Source organism: Lepidochelys kempii, chromosome 16 (assembly GCF_965140265.1).
Source record: "Lepidochelys kempii isolate rLepKem1 chromosome 16, rLepKem1.hap2, whole genome shotgun sequence".
NCBI lineage: Eukaryota > Metazoa > Chordata > Testudines > Cheloniidae > Lepidochelys > Lepidochelys kempii.
In genome coordinates, this window is record NC_133271.1 from 24,971,490 (window position 1) to 24,987,697 (window position 16,208).

Below are 16,208 nucleotides of genomic sequence, written 5' to 3' on the forward strand. Positions count from 1 at the left end.
TTAGGAAAAAACAAGGGGAAATAGGCTACCTTGCATAATGACTTAGCCACTCCCAGTCTCTATTTAAGCCTAAATTAATAGTATCCAATTTGCAAATGAATTCCAATTCAGCAGTTTCTCGCTGGAGTCTGGATTTGAAGTTTTTTTGTTGTAAGATAGCGACCTTCATGTCTGTGATTGCGTGACCAGAGAGATTGAAGTGTTCTCCGACTGGTTTATGAACGTTATAATTCTTGACATCTGATTTGTGTCCATTTATTCTTTTACGTAGAGACTGTCTCCAGCAGGAGAGTGAGTTTGTGGGGGGGGAGGGGAACGGAGGGTGAGAAAACCTGGATTTGTGCTGGAAATGGCCCAACTTGATGTTCACTTTAGATAAGCTATTACCAGCAGGAGAGTGAGTTTGTGTGTGTGGTTTTTGGAGGGGGGTGAGGGAGTGAGAGAACTTGGATTTGTGCAGGAAATGGCCCACCTTGATTATCATACACATTGTGAAGAGAGTGGTCACTTTGGATGGGCTATTACCAGCAGGAGAGTGAGTTTGTGTGGGGGGGGCGGAGGGTGAGAAAACCTGGATTTGTGCTGGAAATGGCCCAACTTGATGATCACTTTAGATAAGCTATTACCAGCAGGACAGTAGGGTGGGAGGAGGTATTGTTTCATGGTCTCTGTGTGTATATAATGTCTTCTGCAATTTCCACGGTATGCATCCGATGAAGTGAGCTGTAGCTCACGAAAGCTCATGCTCAAATAAATTGGTTAGTCTCTAAGGTGCCACAAGTACTCCTTTTCTTTTTGAGAAAACAAAAAGGACAGTGTTTTATGACTGATGGGTACTCATCAGCCAGCCTCTATAGGGAAATGCTGAAGGTGAAAGCTAAATGGTGTGTTGTGTTCCTGCCCTCCTCTAACATCTCTGGAGACCCTCGTTCAAATACTGGCTTCAGAAGTGAAAGGAGTTTGCAGGTCTCACCTTAATCCCTAATGGGCATTAGTCTGCCTCTCAAGACCACTACGCCACTGTGTGATGTGTAGAGGCAGAGGATTTGAATTAGCACAGGCAGAGTGGAGGAACACACAGTGACTGTCTTGCGGGGGCTAGGACTAGACTAGCAGGGGGTGCTGATAGAACTGAGGTGCGCTGCAGATCCACTCATTCATCAGACCACCACATTTCCACCCTTGTTTTAAAAGAGATGAACAACAATGTATGTTTGGTTCCAAGCATCTGTCTTACTGCCGATGTGAAAATTGGAAAACGAAACCATAATTGTCTTTAGTTATTTTGTTACTGGGGCACAGATTTTGTTTAAGTTATTGGAAAGACAGAGTCCCCTAATGTCCCCTAGAATAAATCTCATCCCCCGAAGGTCCTCCCTTCAGCCTCTGAGCTTAGCTACTGTAGGTGTCCTGTTATCTGAGGGCTCAGGTCTGATTTAACAAAGGATGTTGGCCTCAGCAGAGGTCAGTGAGAACAGCAACGGCTTCCATGGATTAGAATTTTGAAAGCTTGGGTTCAAGTCTGCAGATGGCAGAGAGAAGAACTGAAGGTGGCTGAGACAGTGGTTGAAAGCCACGACACCGTTCTGCACATGAGAATACTAATGAGGAAAATGTGAACTGATGTCCCAGAAAACGAGCTCCGAGCAAGAAATGTCAAGGCAGAAGGGGCTGCCAAAGTCAGAGGCCAGGGTAACCAAGACATTTTCTGTACAGTGGATTATGAAGATGCTGCGGGATGATAATGCTACACTGGGGGGGGATGTGGTGGAGCTAATCCTTGAAGATTCGAGTCAGGAAACAGCCAATTTTGTTCCCTTGGAACGAGGAGGTGACTGTTGACGCTGGAGATAAATGCCCATCTGGTGCCATTCAGAGGGTTCCTCTTAATAATTCCCTCCTTGCAGAGCTGTGCGTGGGGGTGGACAGAGCTTCCTCCGCCAGCCAGTTGGTGTCTGTTAGGTCTCTCTTGGGAATGGTTGTGGTTGCATTGCCCTGTACGGCTCCAGAACTCTCCCATCTGGGCTCTTGCCAGCCACAGTGGGTGGCAGCTTTTCCAGAAGCTGCCTGCAGTCCGGGCTGCCTGGCATGCCTCGCGTGGGACGCAGCACACGACAACCCCGAACACCATGGAGCAGCAGCGAGTGCGTGGTTCAGGAGATCAAACCAGCAGGATTTGACAAGGCTGCAGATGGAGTTACACTGGAGGGTTATGATGGAGAAGAGAACTGGCAGCAGAGCTAAACTGAGCGGAAACCAAACCGTGCCAGGGCCATCGGCAGTGGAAAAAGCCCAACTGCCTTGATCTGAAGCAGCTGGCTGTTTAAAGGTACAGTACATTATTTCTCTCTTGGCCGAACGCGTGTATTGAGACATTATGTGACTGATTGCCCAGTTATATTAATCTGCAGTGGGGCCAAATTCAGATCAGGTATAAGCGGATGCATGCCCTTTGAAGTCAATAGTAATGCACCTGCTTCCACTAGGTCCAAATTTGGCTCACTGTGTCTTAGGATTTTCTTTCTATTTGTTCTTGTGGAACTTCCCCGTCTTTCTAAATCTCGTCCTCCTGCAAAATGTGGGGATCGATATTTATTTGGGGTTTTTTTTATTATTTTTATCCTTCCAAATAACTTATTGAACATCTGATTTTTCTCTCTCCTAAACAAACGGAAGAAAGGTTTCCGAGCCAATATAATGATCTCGTTCTGATGCGTGTGCTGTGTTTGCTAAATCCGTATTAGGCAGTGTAGTCTCCTGAAGGAGATTGGACATCAGGGTTCCTGGAGCCTGTTCCTGGCTCTGCCAGTTGAGGAGTTCAGTGATTAGAACCAGGAGTGGGAATCAGAACTCTGGGATTCTGTTTTCTGCCTCTGCTGCTTACCCACTGCAGGCCAAATGCGAGTCCCAGCACACAGCCCCAGTGTCTGGGCCATGTGCTAGAGATTCTTCCAGGGGATGGGAGGAAGGATGTGCAACAGCTACAACAACGTTTCCTGATTGCTATTCTAGCCTCAGGGCTGCAATTGCTCCTACCCACCCGACCTTCTCGTTCTCCTTCACCCCCAACCTGCACAAGGGGATGTCAGCTGGATTGGCGTAGTTGCCGTTCCAATTAGCCCTAGCCCTCAGATAACCTTCCAAACACTCTGCATGCCAGCCGTAGGCATGGTTCTTAGTGTGTGTGTGTGGTACCCCTGCAGTCCAGGCACAGGTCACGTAACTTCTCTGTAACGTGGGTATGAGAATGCTCACCATTCCTGCTACAATGTAGGCTTAACTCTCCTTCATAAAGTCAGTTCAGACTCTTGGCTGAAATAGCTGATGGAATTGCAAAGTTGTTGTTGTTGTTATACAAAGGATGAGCCAATTGCAAATGCACGTTATGTAACCCAATTCTGTTTTTCAGATAGTAGCAAAAGTCACAAGGCAGTTTGGTTTAACTAGAGGAACGGTCCATTCAGGGAATGGGGATAATGAGAGTAAATAAGTGTTAGCAATTAACAAGTACTACTAATTGAGTACTTGAGTCCATTAACACTGTTTTAGCAAATCTAAAAATCCTGAAGTGAACAGAATACTGTCTTCATGGAGATCATTAATAGCTCATGAAGATCATTTATATCGCATGACATTTAGGTCACAGGTCAAAGTCTAGGCATTCTTGCAAATCTGGGGAAAATTGCCTTTCCAGGCGCATATGCTGGGCATGGCCTTCAACTCCTAATGGGCCAGGAGACTTTCTGGTCTGACACATGCAGAATGCCCCAGTTATGAAGGGTTATTATGAGAGGAAACCTTAGAATATAACTTTTGAATAATTATCCAGTGATCCATTGAGTTGGGATTTAATAGAATATTTGTTTGTTAAATTAATGCCAATTTATTGATGGGTAGTTATAAAATATAGTAGATGTACATCTTATTAAACAATGGTAAACCATAAACAGTTGGCATTGAATTAACAGACGTTAGGGTAGAACAAGGGCTAAATTCTACTCTGATTTATATGGGAGTAAATCCTATTGGTTTTAGTGGGAGTTACCTAGGTCACAGAGCAGAATTTGGCCCTAAAGAGAATTTCAGCCAATAGCAATCCGAAAATTTCTGATCCCCCAGGGATTAAATGGTGCAGCCTCATGGAATTCTGTTGTCCTTAATCACAATTCCCCAGAATTTAAATGGGAGTTTTGCTTCATTTAGGATTGCAGAATTTGGCCCCTGACAATTGCCATTAAATGACATGGTCATAGCATTAGAGTACAAGACCTCTGTCCTCCAGATTTGAGTATAGGGTACGTTACCTGGTGATTACTTTGGATCTTCCAAAGTCTAATCACTAGGGTAAAAAGAGAAGAGACCCTCAAATTCCTCCACATTTTGGATTCCTATCTGAATTGAAGTTCTGCACATTCAAAATTCACCCCTCTATAGCAGTTACTGAGCAATCTGTAGGGGCATTTGATGCTATGTTCTTCCATGTTATTTAGCTGTAAACCCTATTGTTAAGTAACTCCGGAAGTAACAGAGTCTACCTTGCTCTTTGTGCCTTTAACTCAGTGTTAGCCATACTTTTTTGTATGCAAAAGTGATGCAGTTTTGCACTCTCTGTTTTTAGGGAAAGTTATCATTCAGGTGCCGTGGCTAGACTGACCAAGAGTGCAGCTCCAGGGTATCTTCTGTGCAAATGGTCAAGATATTCTGACAAGCCCAGCAAAAATGCCATAGCAGGAAGAGGAGGAAGTGGGATCATGCAGTCTGGATAAAGCAGACCAGATTTGTTGCAGGAAAACCATGAGGAATGTAGCAGTCATACAGAAGCATGTAAAGATGCCAAAAAGAAAAGTGGGCAGAGATGATACAAGCAATCCTGTTAATGTGGAGTCTTCCATTCTCAACAGTAATAAAAGATAACTCCATCATGCCCAGAGGAATCCTTTAGATTTACAGTACAGCGCATGGATGCATGGCAATCTAATAGAAAAGGTTGCTCTTAGCCATTAGCAGTGGTTTGAACAGCTCATGAAGCAGAAGCTACCTGAAATTGGCTGGAATATCAAGAGGTGGAAGGGCTATTGGATCCACTCAGCGAAGGTAACGTTGGACCTCTTCTCTTTTGTCCCATTTGGAAAATACCATAGAGGCACATGAAATCTCTGTTCAAAGGCATAATATGTGTTAACCTCAGCGACGATGGTAGCCAATGAGAAATGATGGCCTGATGCTGATTGCACTGAAGGAACAGATTAAACTTCACGGAGCATTTACAAAGCAAAAGAAGATTGCATCCCGTGAAAGTGGTGAACCCAGCCTGCCAGGTGGGAAAACAAATGCAGCTGAGGTAAAAGATGAAAATTCAAGGAACTCTGCAAGTAGGGAGCAGAGGAAATAATACTCCAAGGGGGCTTATTTGAAGTGTGAGTAAGATACCTTCAGTCTGCAAACAAGGACGTTCAGAAAGAATATTATTGGATGTGGACAGATGCAATGAATACAAAGGAGGTCAAAGCAGCCGAATGAAGTTTTTATGAATAATACAGAATTCCTAATGCCAAATCATAGTCTATTGATTTGCCAGCAGGGTTTCAAGGAGAGTTGTTTGAGGAATATACATATTTAATAGGCGCATGATACTTCAGAGCTGCAGCTAGCTGGAAAGAAGCTGCTTAGGAATCTTACTGGCCTTTGTAGACCCCTGTACAGTAATTAATCCTGTGAAAACTCAGTGAGGTGAATAGGAAAATGGTTGGCACCTGAGGACTCTTGCTAAGTGTTGCGTCCCTCCTATCCCTGGCCATCAGGCAGCATATGCGGAGGCGGATTTGCTCATGCTGAATTTCTGTGCAGTGTGGGGGGAAGCTTGCTGGAGGCTAGGGAACGTTGTGGAAATGTCATTGATCTCAAGCCATTCCTGGATGGCAATGTCATGGTGGCCAAGCGGAGTCTCAGAAATGTTATTAAACTCTTTCTTTCCTAGTGCAGCTACTTCCAGCGAGTAGAGGTGGAGTCAAAGGGGCAGGATGTGGTGGGAGGGGCTCAGATTCCCTGTTGGGGAAAGGAAAGAGGTTTGACTAATTGCAGAGTATGGGCTGAATCCTGAGAGATGCTGAGCACTAGAAACTTGCATCACTCAGCCCCTCTCGGGATCGGGCCTTGAGTTGCTCTCACTCGCTTGATGGCTTAATGAAGCTCAGGCTCGGAGGGGCAGGTGGTCCCTGGGGTAACTCCCAGCTCTGGTGCCATCACTCCAGGTTGGCACCAATGTGAGGGAGGGGAAGTGGGCTCAATGTGCCTCCAGGATTTACCCCTTGTGATGCTCAACATTGTGCTTGAGGTCTCAGCCCGACGTGTGCACCAGCCTTAGAGGCGACTCCCTGGCAAAAGCTGTTGTCTTGTGTTAATAAAAGCACTAGCCAGCCCCTTTTTATAATTTACCCAAAGCCAGGTCTGTAATGTGCTTGTTGAGAAATAACCCCCGTTCCTTTCCATGCAGGTGACGACTTCATCAGGAAGTAAATGCTTCTCCTGTCGCTCTGCAGCAGAACGAGATAAATGGATGGAGAACCTGCGGCGTGCCGTGCACCCAAATAAGGTAGCGGCTTTGAGGAATTGCCTCTGTAATAGTTCTGCTCCTCGTTATTACATTTTATAAGCCAGTGCATGGTAGCAGCAGGGGACATAGTGTCATTTTAGTGACTAAGTGTAATTGGAGGTCAGCTTTTTTCCGTATTACTTTCTGCCACAATTATATTTACGGGAAAGTGCCAATTATTTCCTGCCCTCTCTTCCCCAGTACGTGCCTCTTGGGCTGTCGCTGAGAAACAATCAAACCTCAAGAACCTGCAGTCTTGTTTTAGTACTAATGATACTTGCTACTTATCTAGGGCTTCCGGTCCTCAGAGCGCTTTACCAGGCGGCCCCCAGACAAACGGTGACGTCAGGGGTAGAATACAACCCTAGATATTCAGTCCTCGCAGCAGCCCCTCTGGCACTGGTGGGGTTTGCGAGCCACATTTGGGGTTTGCGAGCCACAAAGAGATGGGGAAATGGAGGCACAGAATCTCAGTGAGTTGCATGTGGCCATGGAGGAATTTGGGCTTGGACATGGCTCCCATTCCTGTACGCAGGCTACCAGGCCATCCTGTTCCCTATATCTGCTGAATTTAAAACTGCAGCAACAAACTCTTTTCTGTGAGTTGAGCATGGGTGGTGGGGGCTGAAAATGTGCCCTTAGAGCTAGTCGAAGCTAAAGGCACCTTAAAAGGGAGCCTAGAGCTGCCCCCTTCTCTGTGTGCCAGGGTAAGGACAAAGCAGATCACCTGTAGGGTTTCACAGCTGACACACTCAACCAATAAGCTGTTTTTGTTGCTCAGAGTGAAGGGGCTCTGTGCATTCATTCTTGCTAGCAGCAGCAGGTAACTGTGTATGCTGGTTAGGCACAGGTCTGGGCCCCCTGCAAAGCTTCTAATGCAGCCCTTACTGTCACTAAGTTTGGTGCCCCAGTTCAGCACCAAATTTTGTACCCTAACTAATGAGCCCTCCATAATACAGGAGGGGAAACAGCAGCATGGAGAGACTAACTTATCCCTCAGGGCACATTTTACTGTGTGTTGAATTCAGCCCCTGTGCTGTGGTTGCTTTCAGAGCATGGCAGCTGTTGCTGTAGCCACCTGCAGAGAGCTCTGGGAGACTGGGACGACGTGTCTCCCACCAGCATCTCTAGAACAGTTATTAGGAGGGGTTATTCTGTGTCGATGTAGCTGAACGTGGCCCAGAGCAGCTCTGTTCAATGGGCACTCATTTGGAAACTTGCCACCATCTTGAAAAGTGCCCTGCACTGACTCTGCTAACTTTCCTCCTTTTGTCTGAGTTTCTAGACACAGACTCTCAGTATCTGATTGGATATTTTTATCCCAGGATTTTAGTAGTATTGTATAATTTCCTGCATGTGCACTTCCTGAGCCCACATCACCCCATTGTGTACTTCCACCAACTGTGCTCTCCACTCTCCTAAGTGAAGCTGGGTCAGGCCTGGTCGTTACTGTTATAGGAGACACCCAAGGAAAGCTGAGGGTGCTGCAGAATCTGTTGTTGGTGATTTACTATGGGGTGCTCTTTCCTTGAAGTCATCACTGAAACTAGTACCCCTGGAGCTACCTCATCGGGATGAGTTCATGACCATTTGGGGGTCATTAAAGATTCCATGGTATCGTTCACAGCATTAGTGTTAAAAGTGGCACCCAGGCCAAAGTTTTACTTCTGACTAATAATAATGCTTAGCTCATAGGTAACTCATTCCGTCTTCCTTAATCCCCCTAGTGTTTCAGTTGAATTAAATAGTCTTCGTTCTCGTCCTAAAATATGTAGGCAGTGATGCAACAGCTGCTGCTTTCCACCCCAGAAGTGGTTGCATTCCAGTCACAAATGAAGTGATCCATGTGTGGACTTGAGGATGCTTCTATTCCTGCCATGCTACAGAAAAGGAAATATACTGTTCCAGTGCTGCCACATAACAACAATGGAACAAACAGGGGAAAACACCTGTGCAATAGCTTCTGTTTTACAAAACGTCATTAATTATTGGTAGGGCTCCTTCCTGTTTCTTGTGAGGCCTTCCTGGCAGTAGAACTGGAAATGGTACATTTTTAATTTGGAGGGATTTTATCTGCCTTGTTCCTTTATATTAATTGGCACCAACAGACATGGAGAGCACAGTGATATTTGGAAAATTAACATAAGTAGTGTTGTTATGCAAATTCCTGAGAGCCAGTATTTCCTTAAAATAAAATGTAATTAAGCCTCTGCTCGTTTAGCACATCAGAAATAATTAACTCATTTCTCCGGTTTGTGTACCTTTTTTTTTTTCACTTGACCTTTTCCTTTGTGTCTCTTTTCCAGGACAACAGCAGAAGGGTAGAGAATATGTTAAAGTTATGGATTATTGAAGCCAAGGACCTGCCAGCCAAGAAGAAGTACTTGTGTGAATTATGCCTGGATGACGTTCTTTACGCACGAACTACCTGTAAATTGAAAACTGACAACGTCTTTTGGGGGGAGCACTTTGAATTTAATAACCTCCCATCGCTCAAAACCATTACGGTGCACTTATACAAAGAGACTGACAAGAAAAAAAAGAAAGACAAGACCAACTTCATCGGGCAGGTGAATATCCCCGTGGGCTCCGTAACAGGGCGGCAGTTTGTGGAGAAGTGGTACCCTGTCATCAGCCCCAACCCCAGCAAGGGCAAGTCCGCAGGGCCTATGATCCGCATCAAGTCACGCTACCAGAGCATGAGCATCCTCCCCATGGAGATGTACAAGGAGTTTGCCGAGTACATCACTAACAATTACATGGTGCTCTGCTCAGTGCTGGAGCCTGCGTTGAGTGTGAAGAACAAAGAGGAGATGGCCTCTGCACTGGTCCATATTCTGCAAAGCACTGGGAAGGCCAAGGTAAGATCCCCACATCACCTGTACAATCCCCTTATAGACAGACCTGATGCAGAACCTCAGATCCAAATACCCCCCCAGCTACACATGGATCTGAACTTTGGCTCGGCCCTTCCCCACTGACCATGTTTATAATTCTTCTTTTACCATAGACAAGTTAGCAGCACGTGTAGTGGGCTTACTGGGTCCTGGTCTATTTAAGCAGACTGTTTTTATTTATTGTCAGTAAATTGCTTCTCGCTCAGTCCATTCACTGGCACTTGTCCCAGTGGGATGTGTGCCTCATTGGTCAGGGCCATGGAAGAAATTGTGTAGTATGTGGGAGGTGTTAGAGAGGAGCCCACCTCAGGCACATGCAAATGGGTCCATTAGCACGGCAGTGTCTCTTGTCCCTGCTTTCGGATTGGTGAGGAACTCACAGGATACTGGTATTTCCAGGTGAGGGGGACTGATGTGGCAGAGCTGCAAACTCTGGAAGACCAGCTGTTTGAGCTCAGCTGGATGAACTGCTAACATCCCTGTGAATCCCCCACCACCGGGCTTTGGGCGGCCGGCCTGGGGGAGTCTGAGATTTCTGCGAGTAGTTTCAATTTTTCTGTGTGAGGATGCAGGGAGGGGAAGAGAGGCGGAGTGACTGACTTAGTGAACATCACTTCACAGACAGCCTAGCCAAGCACGGAGCATTTAGGTCCAGACAAGGGAGTATGCACAGAGCATGCTGCGGAGTGTACGTCCCCATGCAACATCAGTATAACTTGAATGGGCAATGGTAGCCCAGCAGCTGTAGTGGGAGGGCGAGGTGTGAATGGGACAAATGGCCAGTTTTCATTTTGTCCATTAATTTCTCCTTGAACTTACCAGCTAGGGAGTGGGGGCCTTGGCTTGATGGCTCAGCAAGATTTTCAAAGCCTCTGCGGTGCTAAGGAGTCTTGCAGCCTGCTTGAGAACTGGAATTGGGGCTTCCCCTCCTGACTGCTCTTCACCTCCTGTGTGCGGAGATGAACTAGACCAATAGACTGGGTCAAGGCAGCAAAACTTCACCAAGGGGATTAACTGTCAGGGAGCCGGGAGCTGCTCCCAGGGGCACCAGGCGTACGTTGTGCCCTGTTTCAGGGTATGTCTGGGCTGTCTTCAAAGCCTCAGGAGACATACTCCTGCCAGCTCTCACTGAGGCAGCGCAAGCGGCAGGACGGGCTAGCACCCCGAGTACTGGCCTAGGCTCTCTGACAGCCGTGGACTTGGGGGGTGTCTAGCTCATCCCACCCCTCGCACTGCTGAGGCTAAGTTCCGCTTTTAGCCCGCTAGCTCAACGAGAGCTGGCACGAGTACGTCTCCTGGGGCTGGGAATCACACCCAGCTCCAAACGTAGACGTCGCCACTGTCTTCTTGGTCACAGGGAGGAACATCAAACCCAGACGTGGTCCAGCGGCCCATGGTATCATTGCCTTCAGTGGGTGCAGGATCAGCTCGGCCAGTGACTTTCTGCGATTGCTCCATCAGAAAGCACCTGAGGCCACCTCTGCCCTGGCTGATTCTGCCGCTGACTTGGACCTAGTCTGCACTAGCAAAGGTTTGCTGGGACAGCTGCACGCACAAGCCCTCCTAGTGGAGATGTAGCTGATACCAGCAGGAGCGTACGTATACATTTCCCCAAATGAAATGAGCGATACCAGCCAACGCACTATTTTGGCTGGTATAGCTGTGTCTACACTAGGGCTTTTGCTGGTATAAAACGGTCATAAAAAACCTACCCCCCAGACCAGCATGACCATATGGACCAATGTTCTACGTGTAGGCCTGGCCTTGGTAGCTGTGTCTGTCTGTGAGCGCTGTCACGCTGCTCCTTGCCCGAGCCCCTCCTGTGGCCGGACCCAGAGAGGCTCAGGAAGGAGCAAGTGTGTTTCCACGTGTCTGTGCATTGCTGCTCGAGAGCCCAGGGATACTCCACTGGGGAAATAGCAAACAGTAAACAGGTTGGATAAATGTCCCCCTACAGTGGAGCTTCTGCTTTCGCTGCCTGTCATTTGCCGTCAGCGTTTAGCACAAGGGTTAGAGAGTTGTCAGAGCAACAGGAATTATTGGAGCATGGGAGCCGGTTGCTGCATCTTGTGTAGAGGAGCTGGACAAGCAAAGAGAAATAAAAACAGCAGCACAGTGAAAGGGATACTCACTGGGAGACAACGCCCCCTCCTCCTTCTGCCTTGGTCGCCCCCTCCTCCCACTGCCTCGGGGCGACAAACGGGGCGCTGCAGCACGGCAAACCCTCTGCGCCGCCGATCGAGTGACGAGACGCAGTGAGGAGACACGTGCGCATGAGAGCTTCGCGGGCAACAACAAGCTCGTGCCTGGGCTGGGCTGTGCTGGGGGTCTTGCGGGACATGGCAAAGCCAAGCACAACCCCCTCCCGCTCCCATGTGACTTAGCCACAGGCAGGCACGGAGCTGAAGAAGGCCAAGAATGGGCTTGTTGAGTGGGGTGGGGTGCTGGGCTGGGGAGGCTGCTCCCTGGTCATCACTAGCAAACAGCAATGATACGGGGCGGTGGTTGGCTTTCTACAGGAAAGACCTGATGCCACAAACCCTGCTCACATGAGTCATCCCCTCTGGGATCCACAGGGCTACTCACGTGGGTAGGCAAGGCTGGGCGCCGACTCATGGATTTGCATTAAAGTTATTTTATTTTTAGTACATTGGGGCTAGTGAGACGTCAGTGGCCACTCCGGGAGTCCAAAGGCTGCAGAGCAAGCTTCTCTCACTGCTCTGGAAAGGGAGCAGCTCCAGGTGCGAGGGGGAATTTCGGCTATGGCCCAGCCTGTCCCCAGCCTCTCTGCTGAGCCTGCTGACAAAGGGCTTAGTGGGGGGCATTGGTCTGGGGATGAGGGAACTAGACTGAGTCTCAAATACTGATTGTTAACAAAACGCTGGTACTTCGGGAGGAAGAGAATGTCTCTCTATTATTTAGTGTTTGTCCTGCAGAAGCTGCGTTCTGCTTGCCATGCCTAGCACTTCAGTGACCAGTGGGAGTGCAGACAGGCAGGGCTTTCAGCTCAGATAACGGCCTTACCCCATTCTCTCCCTCGTCCGCTCCTGGAAGCTTGTCAGGGGTTCGCAAGTGAATCGTCCAGCAGCAAATGCTCCCATTTTACCTCAGCTCAGATTTGTGTGTCTGTTTCGAATGGAGCTGGGAGGCTGTTTAATGTGAGGGCCCTGGCACGCACAGAGAGATGAACCCGGATCCCTGCTGGAAGCTGGAGCAGAGGGAGATAGCATTTAAAAAGCTCAAATTTTAGAAAAGCCTGATTGCTGTATTGCCATGTTGTCTCCTCGCTCTGTAGCTGTCTGTCTGGCCCTAATCAGTGGTATTGGAGCATCTCCCATGCATCCAAAAATAGAAACGGTCTCTCTCTCCCTTCCTTCCCAACCTGTAGGAGACCTAGCTGAGTTTGTTGTTTGTTTGTTTGCCCTTAGTGTGGCTGTTGTGTTTCTGAGGGGTGGGCATCTGGAGAGCTCTGAACTGTACCTGGTTTGGAGCTGGCCGGCAGCAGCTCCTTCAGACCCAAATTCCCCCCAGCTGTAAGCCCGCTGGCTGGCCCGCCTCTGGAGTAAGCCATGTTAGCCCAGGGCGGCTCCAGCCGGGGGTGCGTTAGCATTAGAAATTATTGACACCAGAGACTCCAAGCCCTGAAAATTAGGCAGTGGAAATGATGCCCCATTTGCAGCCTCTGCTGCTTCATCCATCACAGTGGAGTTTGTGAGTCCAGTGGAAGTGCCAGGGGCCAGGCTGAGGGGGAAGCTTGAGAGTTGGCTCCTTAGTGTCTGAGCTGGAGGATTATTAGGGATGAGCCGGTGAGGCCATTTTCAGATCCCACATCGGGCTAGGCTCAGGTTCAAGTTCGTGGCTGCACTGGGTGCAGTGCTGTGCAGGGAATGCATTAGAGGGCAAATCAGAACCAGGGCATGGGGAGCCGTGTTTGCATTTGAATCAGGGATCTGGTTTAAGTCTGAATGGCGGCCAAAACACAGAAGTGGGATGGAGCAGAATTGGGATTGAGGGTGCGGGGCCTAAGGCCAAATGGGATTTGAGGGCATGGGGATGCAGGCAGGGGGCTGAGTCAGGTCTGAGAGTGCAGGATACACAGCTAAATGAGATTGAAGGGCACAGAGCCCAGCTGGGTTCGAGGGCACAGTGATCAAGGCCTGAGGGTATGGGGACTGGGTTTGAGTTGGGGCTAGTTTACATGCTGCCCTTGCGAGGTTTGCACTACACACGGTGGGCGTACGCGCTGGAGAGTCAGCTGACAACAACCCCTCTCCCAGCCCGCTGTAGTCTCCACTAGCCCAGGGAGCCACTCTCATGCCTGCACTTTCTGAGGAGCTATTTCCACAAACCTCAGCAGTGCTCCAGTCCCTTTCTCCTGCCCTCACTCAGCTGTAGAGCACAGACACCGTAATAAATGGCTGGTCATTAATTTTGCTGATAAAGGTTTTTTGGTGGTTGTTGGCTGCAGTTGCGATGCTAAAGCAGCAATTAAAGGTGAAGTGAGAGCTAAGTGTCCAGTGGATTATCATCTATCTGTGCAGACTCGTTAGCTGCTAATTGCTCCTGCTCCCGCGCTGTTTCAGGCCCTGATTTCCATCACTGATTTGCTGTAAATATGGCTTAATCCTTCAATGAAGCATGTAGGTATTGGGCAGATGTGTTCATCCAGTGCAGCTCTCGCAGATGGGCAGAACCTCTATTGAACATGACCCTGTTGCCCTGCAGACAGTGCGCAGCGTGGCTGCCTGCCGCGTCCAGCCATCTCTCTGGGATTAACGGTCACTCTTCAGAGGCCTGCCGGGCGACAGGAGGACGATTGTTCTCAATCCGCACAGTGATCTTTTCAAAACCATGAGCCACGCCCCCCTATGGGGCTTTGGCATCTGCAATGGAGTGTTTCTGAGCCAGGCTCTGTGCTCCTTCCCTCCCAGGTGACTGATAGAGATTAGACCCAGAGGCAGGGAGGGCATATGCACGGACTGCTGTACAGAGATCAGCAGATCCCCCAGAAAGACTGTCCAGCCCCAGCAACATTTCTCTTGTCTGTTCATTGCAGCATAGTTCCGGATTCTGTTTCCTGCTCCATCACTGACTTTCTGGTTGATCTTGTCCAAGTCACATCATGGCTCTGTGCCTCAATTTCCCCAATTTTTGTAAAATGTGGGATTTGACGTCAGAGCCGTTATAGCAGTGAAAGAACAACCGGGATTCTGCTCTGCCTCATCCAGTAGCCTGGCACTACCCCCCCCCCCTTTGTTGGCCCAGGCATAATGAGAAGAGCAGAAAGAGCCTCCCCTGCTTTGCTGATGTCAGGGTAATGTCAGGCAGTTGTTGAAATCTCGTGATGGTGTGGAAGCCAAGTGCAAGTAAGAGGGAGGAATAAATCTGACTCTTGAAGATGTCTTTCTGAGAGCCACTTTCCTGATTGTAACCACATGCTGAGACTCAGTTAGCTGGGGAAGGAGGGAGAGGAGACGGAAGGAAAACATCTAATGTCAGTAGAGAATTTATACCTGAATGAGGATTTATCGACACACAGTTATACTGGTACAAAGTTATACACCTTTATCCCAATACGGCTCTCACTCTGGGGGTTGTGTCGCTTAGTTAAATTAGTACAGTGTATAGACAAGTGCTAAGAAAGAGAAGACGCCTAGGTCGAGGGGCGGGGTGGGGGGGGGTAAAGTGCGTGGGTGCCATGCAACATTGCTGGCTGGGGTGGGGATCGAGCAGGACAGTGGGGGCTGCACTGAGCCAAGTGTTAGGGAGAGAATGTGAGCCTCTGGAAGCAGGGCAAACAGCTGCTGAGCTGCACGGCTGACCTTAGCAGTGCAGAGGGGCTGCAAAATCATTCTTGTCTCCCCCTTCCCTCATCAACTCCTGTGCACCATGAGGCACTATGCTACCCCTCCCACTGTCAGAAACGTGGCGTTACAGCAGAGTCAGAGCTATATTGTAAGCACAGTACCTTTACTCTCTGTAAAGCAGCATGGTGCCATATGTAAATGGTCAATAACACCATGGGGTCCAATTCTGCCCCCAGATCCATGCACACCAATCCCTTGGAAATCAGTGGGCATTGCACACCCATGTCAGAAGGCAAAGTCTGGCCCACCACCTTTCAGGCTGGTACAACGCAGTAGTGGTTTATTAAAATAAGAAATGGGCAGGAATGCCAGAAATACCAGCTCGGTGCTATTTTCCCTTCACTTGGTTAAAGGAGACTTCTGGCGTGATTAGCAATAAGACCATCCAGCCTATAATGGGTATGTCAACTACTTTAACTAGTGAAGCAGGTGGCTCAGTCCGAGGGCATGTCTTCACTGCAAAGAAAGCTGAGCTTTTAATTTGGTTTAATTTACCCGAGTTAAAACAGGAGTGAAGATACAGCAGCTCAGTTTAGCAGCTCGTGTTACAACCTGTGGGGAGCCTCAGGGTGAATTTGAGCCAGTAACCCAAGTTAAAAGCCAGGTTGCTGTGTCTTCATTGTTACTTTAACCTGGGCTAAGGAAACAACGTCCTTTCTGCAGTGAAGATGTACCGCCTCGTTCTAAAGGGCCCTCCACCTGGTGTTGAGGTGCGGGTGCCACTCCCGAGAGAGGCTCCCGGCACGAGTTCTGCTGTCAGTGCCAGCTGGTGTTTCTGGGTACGAGAGTTTAGCTGCTTCTCTTTGCTGTATCATCCTGGTGCTTAAACTCCCTTCAGGGATATCGACGCAG

At 48.6% G+C, this 16,208-nt stretch overlaps 1 protein-coding gene across 18 annotated transcripts in view; it reads left to right on the forward strand.

Moving 5' to 3' along the window:
* DAB2IP (DAB2 interacting protein) overlaps positions 1–16,208 on the forward strand; it is a 354,231-nt gene that overhangs the window by 279,032 nt on the left and 58,991 nt on the right. For all 18 annotated transcript variants that reach the window (XR_012155308.1, XM_073314870.1, XM_073314869.1 and 15 more), the window contains 2 exons: positions 6,494–6,592; positions 8,899–9,453. Coding sequence is in view for 17 of the 18 variants with exons in the window: in XM_073314870.1 (XP_073170971.1) it covers positions 6,494–6,592; positions 8,899–9,453 (654 nt within the window). In the remaining variant the exon portion in view is untranslated. The remainder of the gene's footprint in view (positions 1–6,493; positions 6,593–8,898; positions 9,454–16,208) is intronic.